Source organism: Leptodactylus fuscus, chromosome 2 (assembly GCF_031893055.1).
Source record: "Leptodactylus fuscus isolate aLepFus1 chromosome 2, aLepFus1.hap2, whole genome shotgun sequence".
In the NCBI taxonomy this organism is placed as follows: domain Eukaryota; kingdom Metazoa; phylum Chordata; class Amphibia; order Anura; family Leptodactylidae; genus Leptodactylus; species Leptodactylus fuscus.
Window position 1 is genome coordinate 141,196,768 of NC_134266.1, and position 15,945 is coordinate 141,212,712.

Genomic DNA, 15,945 nt, shown 5'->3' on the forward strand with positions numbered 1-15,945 from the left:
TTCTATGGGGAAAAGTTAGCTTGCGAAAATCGCAAACTGACAGGGATTTCCATGAAATAAAGTGACTTTTATGCCCCCAGACATGCTTCCCCTGCTGTCCCAGTGTCATTCCAGGGTGTTGGTATCATTTCCTGGGGTGTCATAGTGGACTTGGTGACCCTCCAGACACGAATTTGGGTTTCCCCCTTAACGAGTTTATGTTCCCCATAGACTATAATGGGGTTCGAAACCCATTCGAACACTCGAACAGTGAGCGGCTGTTCGAATCGAATTTCGAACCTCGAACATTTTAGTGTTCGCTCATCTCTAATCATGTGGCTATGGCGCCTTGTAGGTTGCAGACCTGAGGAAACTTACAGCCCACAAGTAAGAAGGAGGATGAAGAACAGGCGCAGCTCCAGTCTGACTAAGTGTATCAGAGGATCTGAGGTGGATCTGAGGTGAAGGGAGTATAATTTTTACACTTTGGAAGGACATTATTTACATCACAGTAGAACTGAGGGTAAGATTGAAGTATGGGGCAGTAATATAAAGGGGCAACATCAGAATGGTTGTATGGGATTTTTTTAGGGTTCATTAAAAGCCATCATTGAACGGACTGCACAGCGGCATTGCTGCATTACAGCTCCCACTGACATCAACAGGAACTATAATGCAGTAATGCCGCTGTTTTTGTTTTTGTCTCCATGCGCTGTATACTAAAGAGTGCCAAAACATCCAAAGGATAACCCATAAAGAAAACAAAAAATCGCAGATAACTACTTTAATATAAACTTTGGGGGCAAAATTTATGTAAGCATGAGGAGCATAGTGAATATAAAGGGGTATAATAATGTCTGGGGAGTTGGGCAGTATTAATTCAATGTAGCACTCAGGTGCATTATTAATTAGGGAATATTATTAATTACAGGGGCCCTATTAATTTAATGGGGCATACAGGGGCAGAAATTAATTTAAATATGCACGCAGGAATTATTATTCATTTCCAGGGGATTTTTATAATGTATATTTTATAATTGGGAGAAGCAACAGGATGGGGACATTGTGTAGGTGAGTAAAATGTGGGTTGGGTCTGTAAATTTTGGAGGTCAAAACTCTGTGCATCAGAGGAGCAGAGAGTAGGTCACTGTTCTGGAGGAGCAATAAAACACTCATTTAATAACATTACATTACATACCAGCTCAATTTCAAAGATGGAGAGGAGACTATTTTTTTTTACCGTATTATTTCTTTAATGTACTTGAAAAGAAAATAGTTATAGGTATTAAAACAATTCAGTTTTCAATATTATAATATACAGGAGCAATAAGAAACAATGCTTACCCTGTGCGTTTTGTAATCGTTCCCAATGTCATTGGCTGCTTTATTTGAACAAGTGGTAGCACCACGGTCAAACTGGGAAGAGGTGACAGTCGTGGGTTTCCCGGGTTGTTGTTAGTAAAATTATTGTAGTTTTCTTGACTGTTAAGTTTGCCTGTCAATAAGAACAGAACAAAGTGATGTTTGATGCAAGATAATGTAAAAGAAATTGAAACAATAGAATTCAGGTGTTTCATTCAGTCCCATTGCCATGCAGCTTGCCATGTACACACATTTGTGAAAGACTCAGCCATTCTACAGAGCTAGCTGAATTCCAGTGTGGTACTGTAATAGGATACATGTCAGTTCATGAGATTTCATCCCTTGTAGATAGTCCACAACCAAGTGTGAGTGGTATTATTGAAAAGCGAAGATGTACAGGAACCAAGCCATGAAGTGATAGGCTATACAAAGTTACAGTCTGGGGCTGCTTTATGGCTCTTAACAAATAACAAGTAATAAATCATAAGTTCTTACCAATGGCGGCAGCATGTATGGGCTCACAGTACATGTTTACCTGTTACCATATATGTAGCTCATTAGAAGAAATTCTGGGTAATGATTTATTGTAACTACTAAAATATTACTGAATATGTACCATCTGAATTCACACCTGGATATTTAGGACTGTTGGCAAACCAGGTCACTAACAGAAAGTTCAACAAGTAATAAAACAATAGTGACAAGTGCTTCTATAGAAATGACAAGAAGAGAATGCAGGGCAGAGGAGAGCTGTATTTTGAGCGAAGCTTTCATTAGAAAGAAAACAGCATTACCAACAAGCGGAGATTGATGGTTTTTATTAGAGGGGATTATTTCATGATTTAAATGCCATGAATAAAATCTGTTTTCCAAACAGTCTAACAGCGTTTAACCTTTTGAGCACTAAACATGGATGCTGCTCATCTCAAGAACTCTTGCTCTAGCTATTGTTAGCCACTCACAACCTTTCAGCCCCCAGACAGAAGAGGAAATGAGCTACAAATTACACAGGCTGGAGGGAAGGAAAAGCATGGAGAAGAAAGAAATGGGGGAAAATGTGAAAAAGAAAGACCTGAATGAATCTGTTTGTAATAAAATCAAAGTCCTTTAAATAGTCAAGAAACAGTGAGTTAAAGAGCTTAGATCATTAACTAGTTTTCGGGTTTCCAATAATGCCATGAGATGTTGGCTTTTGTCCTTAATCAAAGAGGAACCATATTGGGAATTAAGTTCCTAAATAACTGGTGCATTCTTCAGTGCATATTACAGAAATCCCAGGCCTGATCCGCACAATCCTGGCTTCAAGAGGGTTCTTAAAATTTCAAAACAGCTACACCCCCAGCGCAGCCACCTTTTTACAAGGAAGAATAACAGCATAGAAATGGATTTCTCACAGGAAGCTGCCTGAAATACCATAATGGTACTTGAAATGGAAAGAAAACAGCCAAAGGAAGAAGGCAGGAAAGATCTCTTAATGAATTTGAGGCTTCCAGAAATAAATGCTTCAGTGCTTCTTCTAAAGAAAAACGTAAGATTGTAGATTTTCGGTAAAAAGTGATAATTTATAAACAGCAGGTAAAAATTGTATAAAAAAAGCAAATGATGCTCAGAGACTGAGATACAGCAGAGTCCATGTCGAAGGAAGACAAATGTACATGAAAAATGTTGTAGCAATGTAATTACTGTGTAAATAGCCGCCTGTTAGTCCACATTACTACAAATAAGTGTGTGTAACTCCTAAGAAAACACACATAAAGTGTCTGAATTCCCAAGTAAAACTTTAACCATTGTAATAATTATGGCATGTTGACATTACACTTATTTGTTAATGATTTAGGCCCAGGTGAACGTTTAATGGTTTTCACAGAGATTATCTGCAGCGTTGCTAAAGGATTCATTTGTCCCACAAGACACAGAAGCAAAGTAAATAGTGAGCGCCGCACATGACAGAGGACGACGGCGGACAGAAATTCTTTTCAAATTACAACAATTCTGCAATTACTCGTATAACCAGAGGATGATTGCAGGTAATTGCGATGGTTACACTGTTATTACAATGTACTACAGGAAATCACAGGAAATTTGCTAGCCCACAGAAAGTTTATTTCAGGTAAAAAAGGAGTTTTTATGCTTGAAGAAAAAAGGGTTACAAGTGCAGCAGATAATTCACGTTGTCTTGCCAGGTGCACAGAATGACGGGAGAATTCTACACCACCATTCAAGAGAAAGCCGCAAGAAAAAGACCCAATTGCTTAAAATTCCATTGTATTCAGGCATTATGTATTACAGATAGAGTACTTTTTCTTAAAGCGAAAAGGTTATATAGAAAATGTAATCCAATCTGCATGCAGCATGTTATAGAGCAGGAGGACCTGAGCAGACTGATCTAAAGTATCCTTAGAAATGTATAATGTCCCTGTTTACTTCGAGTAGTAGTAGTAACAGAGATACTGCTAGGATTTACATGAGAAATATCATCATATAGTCATCTTTAGGACCCCCTATAAAACCGCTGGAAAGTCAGTGAAAAACCGCTGAATTCAGCGCACTGTCGGATTTCACATTCTGTGCTGCCAGTGAAGAGCTATCGTGCCAGTACCATAGCTCTTCACAGTCAGAGGGGCGTTTCTGACACTCTGTCAGGAACGTCCTTCTGTACAGCAGTGCCTATAGCGCTGTACAGTGTGAGCGGGGAGGATCGCCCCCTTCCCGACTGATAATACTCGTCTATGGACAAGTACTGTGAGCAAAGGGAGGGGGGGGGGGGGCGTTCCTCCACGCTCACACAGCACAGCGCTATAGGCACTGCGGTGCAGAAGGAAGTTCCTGACAGAGTGTCAGAAACGCCCTTCTGACTGTGAAGAGCTACGGTACCAGCACCGATAGCTCTTCACCCGGGGCACAGATGGGGAAAGTCGACAGTACGCTGAATTCAGTGCACGGTCGGCTTTCCAGCGGTATATAACACCGCATGTGCCCAAATCCATGAAAGGTCCTCTTTAAAAGGGTATTCTCTTCTTAGCATTTCATGAATACGATGAGGATACCCAGGTCTCCAACTGCCTGAGGTAGTAAGAAGTTATGGAAGAAGTCAAATGCAGTTGTTTTCCATAGTTTCCATGGAATCTTAAGGAAATTCTATAGTTTCAATGTTAAGGAAATTGTACAGTTTGCCAGTTTATGTCTATAGGAATTATGTAAACAGTGTAGCATGTTGGCCTCTAACAAAATCATATTTTTCCCAAGAACATGATCCAATATTTTCTACCAGCGCCAATGTATTTTGGATGGGGAGTGAATCATAATGACCTGTCAGGATCCATCAACAGCAATATTTTGTATATGGGGGGGAAGTATCATCACACAAATTTTTATCTGGAGTTCTCTGGTAACAATCATTCTCTCAATATTTCAGCTGTTTGCCATTTACAAGCACAATATTTGTTTGCTAAGAAAAATGGTATTGTATAAGTCATAAAGGAAGAGTGTTTCGTACAATTTAATAGAAATGAGTGTGTCAACTTAATGAATTGAGGAGGTACACCAAAAATAACCAGAGATATAACCATAAGGCTAAGGCCCCACATTGCAGAAACAAAGCAGAAAAAAAATGCTGCGTTTCCCCTATATGTTTAACTCTTAAAGAGGACCTTTCACCTCTTGGGGCACATACGGTGTAATACAGCCAACAGCTTTCCCGTTCTGTGTCCCAGGTGAGGCGCTATCGGTGTCGTAACTGTAGCTCTTCACTGGTAGAAGGGCGTTTCTGACAGTCAGTCAGGAACGCCCTTCCTCACAGCAGCGTCTATAGTGCTGAGTGCTGTACTGTGAGAGCAGGGAGGAATGCCTCCTCCCCTCCTAATAGTACTCATCCATAAACGAGTACTGGGGGGGACGTTCCTCACCGCTCAGCGTCATCACTGGGCAGTAAGGAACACCCCCTCTCACAGTACAGCGCTATAGACTGACAGTGAAGAGCTATGGTACTGGCACCAATAGCTCTTCACCTGGAGGCACAGAATAGGAAAGCTGAATTCAGCACACTGTCGGCTTTCTAGCGATGTATTTCACCACATGTGACCCAGGTGGTGAAAGGTCCACTTTAAGTACTATCATGGTTACTATCATAATGATATGTCTATGGTAGTGGTGTATGACAGACACCATGATAGTACTTAAAGAGTTAATAAGGGAAGAAAAATTGCAGACAACAATGCAACAAGAACACAATGAATAACGCTACAGAAAAAACACACAATGCGTTTCCACTGCAGTTTTGTTCTGTAGAGCTTTTTAGCTGTGCTCCGCAATGTGGGGCCTTAGCTTAAAAGAGACCTGTGTCACCATGCATTTATAAGCAGTAGAGCATGGCTTCTGCTAACATACATTATCACATCCTCTGCCAGGCTTCTTTTACATATGGTGTGCAGTAAGGATTACAGTTAATACTTGAAAAGCAACATACTCTACTGTCTTCATTCTAAATCTAATCCAACAAGAACATATGCTGAAACGGCATCATTTAAATAACAGGAATTCTTCTGTGATGGTGTAAAATTGCTTAGTAAATAATCCTCACTTCATTTTATAACAACTGATGGATTACTATGAAACTATTGTGCAGGCCCCCAGTACTGCTCACAAAATAAGCAATATATATATATATATATATATATATATATATATATATATATATATATATATATATTATAATATATATATATATATATATATATATATATATATATATATATATATATATATATATATATGTATCTGATACACATGCAGTCCAGGTGAATTGATATATTCAGGGGCTCATTGAGGCCGGGGCCCAACCTGGCATAAGCGCTGTGGTTTGGACACGGGGTTTTAAAATTGCTGCAAAGCAAATCACATCTACACTTTGTGAAAAAATAAACACAGCAATTTCCCTATAGGTATAGGAAGCAGAAAGAGAAAAGAAACTTTAGTGAAAAGCACTCTGGGAAAAACCATTATGCGTTGCCGCTGCAGTTTGTCCCACAGTGCTTTTTTGCTGCAGCCTGCTACATGGGGCCTTAGCCTGATGATAGAAATGCAAAATGAAGAACATTTTGTAGAAGTTTCCTTTTTATATGTATTGAGGTCATACACGAAAAAGAAATAGGTTGTAGACAGCATGAGACTGAAAGAAGATCCAATGATGGCAAAACAAAGATTATCAGGTTAATATACAGGCATTTCTCTTTTCAACTCTTTTCCAACTAACATGGCTCAGGGGCTTATGGGCCAGCAATGTTATTGTTAAAGCAACAGGAGAACATTTTAATTTGTAATATACAGTGGTTCACAGGGGAAACTGTTCTTTCTTCCAAACAGTGCAGTATATTCTTCTATCAAGAGTTGTTTCTGCAACTTAACCTGGTGCTATCCTCACTATAGGAGAGGTATAACCACCTCCCACTTTCTTTTCCTTCCTGATCTTCAACAGTTTTTTGCATTGTGCCTTACAAACAATGGGTTTAATGCACACCTGGTGTTCTATCAACCTGATAGCACATAATACATCCAATTCTCCTAAGCCCACCATGCTTGATTCCACAAAGATAAAATGGTGTTTGAATAAATCTTTGGTTTTGGTGGAAACTAACAAAAATAGGTATTGGTGAGATATGACCAATGCGGAAATGGTAAAGGAAGTTTAAAACTGGGAAGTTCCACTCTCCGCTGCTGTCTAAGGTGTCCTCCCTCTTAGCCAATTTTGCTAAGTCTATACTGTTTTGGGCAGGTAGGATCACCATTGCTAAGATGATGGCACTGCCTCTGATTTTATACTTATTCCGCACGGTGGTACCCCTATACCAGATCCCTACCTAGCTAAGCTTCAACGAATCCGGTCTCATTTTATATGGAAGGGCAAAAGGTTCAGAGTCCGATTTCAGGCCATGTCTTGGCCCTGGTCTCAAGGGGGAGCGGGAGTCTCGGATGTCAAAAAATATTTTGCATCTGCGGTTTTGGAGCAGCTTAGAGTCGGGTGGTATGATACTGCTAACTGGAAATGGGCAGAGATGGAAGAGGTGATGCTGGGCGCTCCTCTCATGAGTTTTTTATGTCCTAAAGATTGTGGCCCCCACTGTGTTCAGGTCCCCCATTAAGCATTAAAGCTTCTATATGGGCTTGGGGGTACTATATGTCGCATACCTCCTTGGAAGATCTCCCCCTAGTAAAGTTGCCACTGCTCTACTTAACTGTATTCCTCCCCAGCTGAGGATCTGTGGTTGGATAGCGAATGGTCTACCTCTATGCGGATGACTGCTTTAAATCCTTTTCCAAGCTACGGGAGGAGTTTGACCTCCCTCATAGAGATTTCTTTAAATATTTTCAAATCAGGCACCTTTTTCAAACCCACTGAGCGATGAGACTCGTTTTCCCCAGGCTTGCCTTGAGGTTGTGAAGACAGTCCGCCCCTGTCAAGGGCAGAATTTCAGCTTTTTATGATTTTCTCTCTACCCCCTCTGAACGGGTTAAACCTCTTTGCCTTTCAAGATGGGAAGCGGACCTTGCTAAACCTACCTCCCTGCCTGAGTGGTACAAAGCCTATGGGTTTGTGAAACGTGTTTCAAAAGGAGCGGCCTATTAAATCCTGCTGTGCTGGTATAGAACCCCGATCCAACTGGCCCATATTGATGCCTCCCTCCCGAAATTCTGTTGGCGAGGCTGCGGGCAGGTTGGCACCCTCTAACATATATGGTGGGAATGCCCCTCGGATAGCCTTTTGGATAGCGGTCTTCTAACTTATTTCCTCTATGGCTGGTCTCACTATACATCCCTCCCTGAGCCTGGCACTCTGCTTTTTGAAAACTGGGTCTTTTCCCACAGGTATGCAGGTGGTACTGGGCCAAATAATTTTAGCAGCCAGATCCATGATAGTGAGGCAATGGAAATTTGCGCCCTGCTTGACGGTAGGTGAACTAATTCACCACGTAGACTAGGCCTTTTCCCTGGTTTGGATGCTGGCCTCCAAAAATCATACCTTCTCTAGCATTCGCTCCAGATGGGCTTTTTGGTCCTCCTTTATGGAGAACAGGAAGAGTGCGCTAGCCCAGGCCCCACATCCTCCCCCTGACACAACTCCCTGAAGTGCTTCGTACGCTGGTTCATTATTACCCTAATAGTCTCAAGTGCTTGCTTATTCCTCTGTGCGTTGCTTGTCATGCCAAATTTAGAATGGTTATCAGCTTGTCCTGAGAACGCAGTACCTTACATACATATAAAGTCACTGGTTCACTTATGTTATTTGTGTGTTTTGGTTTTTCGTTTCTTTCCCTACATCCTATACCCTTTCTGTCCTGTTTCTCTCTTTCCCCCAACTTTTTACGTTGAAAAATTTTTCTCAATAAAAATCAAATTTAAAATAAATAAAATTGGGAAGTTCCTGGACCAGATGGCTACGCTGCTGAATTTTTTAAATGCCAGACTGACCAAGTTACATCAATTTTTGCCTCCGTCTGAAAAGACCCCAGAGTATAATAGTTGTTCATGGGTGTTCATTATGGGGCATAATAGTGTGTGCAGGGGCCACTATGGGGCATAATACTGTGTACAGGGGCCACTACGGGGCATAATAGAGCATGCAGTTATGTTAAAAGTTCGCCACAGGGCCCCGCCATTCCTAGTTACGCCACTGCTCTTTACCCTTTAAATCCATTATAACAGCTCTAAAACACCTGTTCTGCCCATCAAGTTGCACACTCCCTGTTATGCGCCTCCTACATGGATAATCACTTCTGCCCTATCTATGTTACCAGGAGTAATACAGTAGGTACATACAATGATTAGTACAGAGTAAAAAAACTTTATACTGCCAGTGAGATTGTGCAGCAAATCTTTTGTTCTTCTTATGAGATGCTGCTTCACAATGATCTCCTCTGCCTCCTACTTGTAACAGCTGACAGAGAGAAACCTATCACTGTACAGGCCAAAGCAGTACAACAGTGCTATGTTAATAATCTACCACTGACTACCCTTAGCCTTTAAAATGCCTGAGGTATAATTGAAAGTACAGGCTGCCTTAGAGCAAAAGAAGGATTTAAGACAGCAAACAATCCATACATGGGATTACAAACATAAGATAAAACAAAAGGGATGTATATGAGTCTCTATGATATTCTTTAATATTAGCTCTTGCTACAATAAATAGGCAGAAAAAAACTTCATTACTAAAGTATTTCTTTATACATTTACTTGTTATGTAAAGAACATTTCAGTTTGCATACTTGGAAAAACATGGATTTTCTATCTTTTCCTGCAATTTGTCATTGGCTGCTTCACTACTGAGATATAGGATATCAGTAACTGGGAATGAAATGATAGTTAGACTTTTTATACTACATTTTGTAGTTATTATTTCACATAAGGGCTTTGGAATAAAATTGACATTTTACCTCTACAAGAAAATGTATTTCAACTTTCACCCCGCTCTTCATTTTGATCCCAATAAAGGCTGCCACTCATTGACATTGGTTGTCTGTAATGGCATGGAAAATGTCTTGTAATAAAGATATATCTTAATGGTGGTCTCTAAACTGGATGGACATGGTACTCAGGAAATACATTCTGTTAAAAGGTTTATTAGACATAAATGATGGTCGTTTTTCCAGAGACTCTTTTCCACCGTCTGCAATAGCTGGATAAATCCTGTGGGAGGTTCTGATTGTTCTTTGTCTATTGACTGAATGAGCAATCAATACATGGACAGCAATACCACATCCCTTTGACGGCAAACCTCACCAAAAGCAAATTAAGCATTGCAACTTACAAGATTTACACCAACAGTGTTACATTTGCTCTCTGTTACCACTTTGTCAGGCTGGTGGAGTACACAGTAGAGACGGAAGATTGTCCAACAGAAAAAGTTTAAGTGCTAATTCTTATAGGGTTTAGGGACAAAAAATAATTGTTCCTAGTAGGGCGAAACACCATAGGGGATTTATGTAATACAATTTTGGTGCCTTCCTAGACAGTTTTGAAAAGTGTTTAAGAAAAGCTCGTGTGGGTAAAAGGGGTCATAAAGTGCACCAGATATGTTAATGGAATGGCTCAAATTATTGTTGTAAAATTTGTTAGCCAAGAGATGGAGTAAGGCAGAGGAAAAAAAATGACCATATCCAGTAAGATGAATCAGATTTATTAAACAGCATGCTCCACTGTGATACAATTGGCACAGCTTCATTAAAACGCATTTTTTTGTGACTAACACATAGGAATAGCCTACTGTATAAATCCCGTTTTTCGTGAGTATGCAAATCAGTTCTCTCACAGCACTGGGGGCGTCCCCAATGCTGCGAAAGAACTCCCCAGCGCCACCTCCATCTTCTTCTGGAACGGCCTCTTCACGCGTCTTTTTCCGGCACTGGGGGTCAAACTTGTAGGCTTTGGACCGGGCTGACTGCGCATTCCCACATGAAAAGGGCCATTTTTCTTGTAGCCGCGGACATGCGCAGTCGGCTCTGCCTGAGGCCTAGAAGTTTGACCCCCAGCGCCGGAAGAAGACGCGTGAAGAGGCCGTTCCTGAAGAAGATGGAGGAGGCACTGGAGAGTTCTCTCGCAGCACTGGGGATGCCCCCAGTGCTGTTTGAGCACTGGGACCTGGCCCCCAGTTTTGCGGCGAGAGAACTCATTTGCATACCTACAAAAATTGGGATTGCTACCGAACTGCGGCGCGGAGAAGACAGAGAAGTGCTGGTGACAACTTCCTGTGCACGCTGGAGCCTAATTAGCATATGAATAAAAACGGACTTATTCAAACACTACTGAAGCAATTTACATACAAAAGGTAGGTGTGGAATAGCCTTTCTAAAGGCTATGCAAGGATGTGATTAGTTAAAAATGACTTTTGCCAATGATAGAGCACCTTTAAGCAGTCAAAATTTAACATAGTAGTAATAAATCTCTTCATTTGTGTGTACAAACATAGATTCATTACTATGAAGAAACAAATTAAAAAAAAAAAAAATTAATAAGTAAAATAAAAATCCTGCTTAATCTCAGACTGACTAATCTGGTGTAGAAGAAGTGAAGTTTTATATATTTCAGTAGAGTTAATGGTGTGATGAGCATTAAAACAGTTGTCATATATAGTGTAAAAGAGCTTTTCACACAGTGCATAGGGGTCCACACATATGTCAAGAATGGGGGGGTCCATTATGAGTATGACCCTATACATACAGAATAATATGTGGTACACAAAGGAAGAAGCGGAACTCAGTGATAAGCAAATCCAAGGAAATATTTTTTTATTCACCCAGTGTAGAGCAATCTTTCTGTTCCTCTATGGAACTATTTGCATCAGTTAATATCAGCTGCCGAAAAGAATCTTAGGGTTGGTTCACATCTGCATTGGTATTCCATCCGGGGAAGTCCGCATGGGGAACCCCCCGAACGGAATACCAAACACAATTGCAGGAGCTGTGCAGTAAATGTACACGGATCCCCATAGACTAATGGGATACGTGTGATTGCCACCAGATCTCCACACAGAACATGTGGACAGGAAAGTACTTCACAATCTACTTTCCTGTCCGCATGACTTGTGCGGGCAGCCCGCAGAGAGCACACGGACCCCATTATAGTCTATGGGGTCTGTGTGCTTTTACTGCACAGCACTTGCAATTGCGTTTGGTATTCCGTTTGGTGGGGTCCCCATACAGACTCCCCCGAATGGAATACCAATGCAGGTGTGAACGAAGAGTAAGTAACAACCAATATGGCATTGTAAAACAAAAGAATATTACTGCTGCAATTTTATACTATGAAATTGAAACTTTTCAAACCTATCAAACACTTCCACAAGACTTTACCAGCCTAATATAAGCTCAAATACACTTTTTCCACTTTCCTACACTAAATTACACCAGCGCACACCTAAATTCCTAAACTTCCTACACTCACTTTTTCCACTTCTGAAGATGATAACTCCACTAGGCTAAGGTCATGTATATTTGCCATTTTATAGATTTAGATCTAGCTGTAGATCTATTAAAGTATAACCATGAGGCCATTCTGACCTTCTGACAAACTCAGCTTTTTCAGATTTGGTCAGCTTTGTGGTTATTCTGCCTTACCCATGTAAAATTTAGTTGAATGTAAAATATCTGTGCTTTGAGGTTCATTTTTACATACTGGTGCACTGAATAGTGGAATGTCAGTAAAACTGTCCTTTTGTATTTTTGACGATATAAAGCCTGCTTTGCAGTGTATTACAGTAATTTTGTTAAAACGATTTATCTGTTTTGTTGTTTTTGACATAGTAATTTGTGACAAAATGTGAATTTAATTTCAAATAATGTGACGTTAAAAAAAGGGAAATATGATATATATATATATATATATATATATATATATATATATATATATATATGTATATATGGTATTGTACTCTGTGGAGACAATCAGCAGTGTTATGCAATGTGAGTAAAAACTGACCACATATGCAAACACAGCTCTCAAAGATTTACTTTGCTATTCTGTATTCAGTATTACATTCGAACAGTCCACTTGGGAACCCCACAAAGAGAATACCAAACGCATTAAAAAGCGGATAGCTATGAAAGTACACAGACTCCTTAGACTATAATGGGGTCCGTATGTTTACCATGCGGTGTCCGCACGAATCATGCAGAGAGAAAAGTGCTGCTTCAGGAACGGAATACCGAACATAGATGTGAAGCAGGCCTAAGTGGTATAATTCCACATTTACCACCTAAGTTATAAACACTATAATACTACACAAATTGCATATACAATACACAGAGAATATGGTGGTCAAGTTGAACAACACCATTCTATTTATCACTAGGCAACCATTTTTTGTAATGTTTGTAATGAGCGGACCAAAAGTCACAGATTGACCATGTATTGATCAACATACAGCACAAATTAAATATTACATGCATGTAATAGAGCTCTGTTACAATGAAATTGATCAGCATTGTTATTAGGTACGGTATGTTAGAAAAATGCACCAGATTACTTTTGCTCTTGGTTTAGTGAAATTGTGGCTGCAAATAATTATTAGGCAATCTTTCATGTAACATATAAGGTGCAAGTATGTGTTCTGCCTCGAAAGATAGTAGTCTTACTTCACTAACTGCACAAAAAGAGGATAGAATGATTCATCATTTTACACTTATAAAAATGTAATTTTCCAAACACTGCAGCACACACACCAATATGAAGAGAACAGAGGGCTTTTTATGCTATGTGTCCTGTTTATAGGCAATGGAGTGATTCATGGGTAATATGAGGTACATGCTCTGTGCGCCATTCATATTGCTCTAACATTAGAACCCAGATCTCTGAAAAACTTAAGTCTGAAAAATGGGTTGGTAAAGATGAAAGGGAAACTGGATATAGAGAAAGTGAATGGGTTGACTTGGCAAGGTAAGAAATCCTTACATTAAGTTTGCAGTAAGTTATTCTATTCCCAAAGAGGTGCTGTTAATATCCGTACTTCCACTATGAGAAAGAGGAGGTATGAAAGGTACTTTACAGAACTGATATCCCAATGGACAGGATACAAATTAAAGGTGTCACTAGAAGACAAAAATTCTTTACAAGATATACTGCTTCATTTATACAAAGCTGGATTTCTGTAAGAAAGCTATGTCCTTAAGAACTTGGATCTACCTTTAGCTCTATTCATTTGTTAATATGTAGTCTGCAAAGGTGTAGACACAGTCATTTCAGCTTCAGAAGAGATGGCATGAAGTCAGGACTATTTTGGAAGCATCTACACAGACTAAGGACTGATTCTCTATGGACTTTAGAGTCACGTTTTCATCCTTTTCTATAGCTATTGTTACACTATTCACAAACATGTTACGGATTTCTAATAATGTGTAATATTTACTCAGCAGAAACCTAAATATGTGGTAAATATGGATCACGCTGTATGATAAGGTGGGTGCATTTAAAGAGGACCTTTCATCAGATCGGGCACAGGCAGTTCTATATACTGCTGGAAAGCTGACAGTGCGCTGAATTCAGCGCACTGTCAGCTTTCCCGATCTGTGCCCCGGGTAAAGTGCTATTGGTCCCGGTACCGTAGCGCTTTACAGTCAGAAGGGCGTTGTTGACAGTTAGCCAGGGACGCCCTTCTGCCCAGCAGCGCCTATCGTGCTGTATTGTGGAGTGGGGAGGAACGCCCCCTCCCCCTGCTCACACAGCTCGTCCATAGACGAGTATTATCAGGAGGGGAGGGGGCGTTCCTCCCCGCTCCACAGTACAGCGCGATAGGCGCTGCTGGGCAGAAGGGCCCTTCTGACTGTAAAGCGCTACGGTACCGGGACCGATAGCGCTTTACCCGCGGCACAGATCGGGAAAACTGACAGTGCGCTGAATTCAGCGCACTGTCAGCTTTCCAGCAGTATACAGAACTGCCTGTGCCCAATCTGATGAAAGGTTCTCTTTAAAGGACACCTAAACTTCCACACTACTTTTGATTTTCTGCCAGCATTTGTGTAATAAATTTTGTAACATACTTTATTACCAACCTTAGCTTTTATGCATGAAATCCTGCAATGAAATGCACTGTCTTTTGCTTTTTATCGGAGTATAGGTTTCTGGATAGAGCAGAGAAGCTGAGGCGGGGGTGGTGTCATTTTCTGCTTCAATTATATCTATTACCTATATACTTAGGTCAAAATGGTGCAAATTTGCAGTGTGGGTGCTTGGCCTTATAGTTTATTTGTTGGCTTAGGTTTCAGATTTGCCAACATGTGGTAAATGCATGGCTCATGAATGGACACTTGGTACTTAAAGGAAAGGATCCAGAATATTAAATAATTCATAGTCCCCCATGTGGTTCCTGAGTTTAGATAAACAGATGTCAAATTGCCATTCCTTTTAAAGGGGTAGGCCACTTTCAGACCAATATTGACAAACAAATGTACAATAAAAAGATATACAATTTTCCAATATACTTTCTGTATCAATTCCTCGCAGTTTTCTAGATCTCTGCTTGCTGTCATTCAATCTGTTACTTCCACAGGAGAAAACTTTGACCATGGTCATGTGATTTACGGTCCATGGTCATGTGATGAGCACACAGGTGCACAGGCAGATGTCTGATTACTATGCTGTGACTGTAAAGAGAGGCACCTGTGTACTCATCACATGACCATGGACCATAAATCACATGACCGTGGTCAGAGTTTTATCCTCTAGAAGTCACAGAATGAATGACAACAAGCAAAATCTAGAAAACCATGAGGAATTGATACAGAAAGTATGTTGGAAAATTGTATATATTTTTATTGTACATTTGTTTGTCAATATCGGTCTGAAAGTGGCCAACCCCTTTAAGTTACAAAATTTAGGCTTAGATTTCAACTTCACTATTTCCTTCTCCAAGAGATATCCCTATGAGCAGTTGTTCCTGCATTGCCTTCCATGACCCAAACTAACAAGTTCTTTAAAAGTTCTTTACAAAACTATCCCATTAAAAAACAGCTATTAAAATATCATATTAAAAATTAGCTATTTCCTGGCTGCGCAGAGGCTGTATAGTGGATTAGAACACTGTGGCTTGCAGTGGTTTTTATTGATGTCCCACAAGGGGAC

General features: G+C 40.3%; 1 protein-coding gene across 5 annotated transcripts in view; it reads right to left on the bottom strand.

Moving 5' to 3' along the window:
- BCAS3 (BCAS3 microtubule associated cell migration factor) overlaps positions 1-15,945 on the bottom strand; it is an 849,167-nt gene that overhangs the window by 482,980 nt on the left and 350,242 nt on the right. For all 5 annotated transcript variants that reach the window (XM_075264762.1, XM_075264764.1, XM_075264760.1 and 2 more), the window contains exon 16: positions 1,324-1,474. In XM_075264762.1, the coding sequence (XP_075120863.1) occupies positions 1,324-1,474 (151 nt within the window). The remainder of the gene's footprint in view (positions 1-1,323; positions 1,475-15,945) is intronic.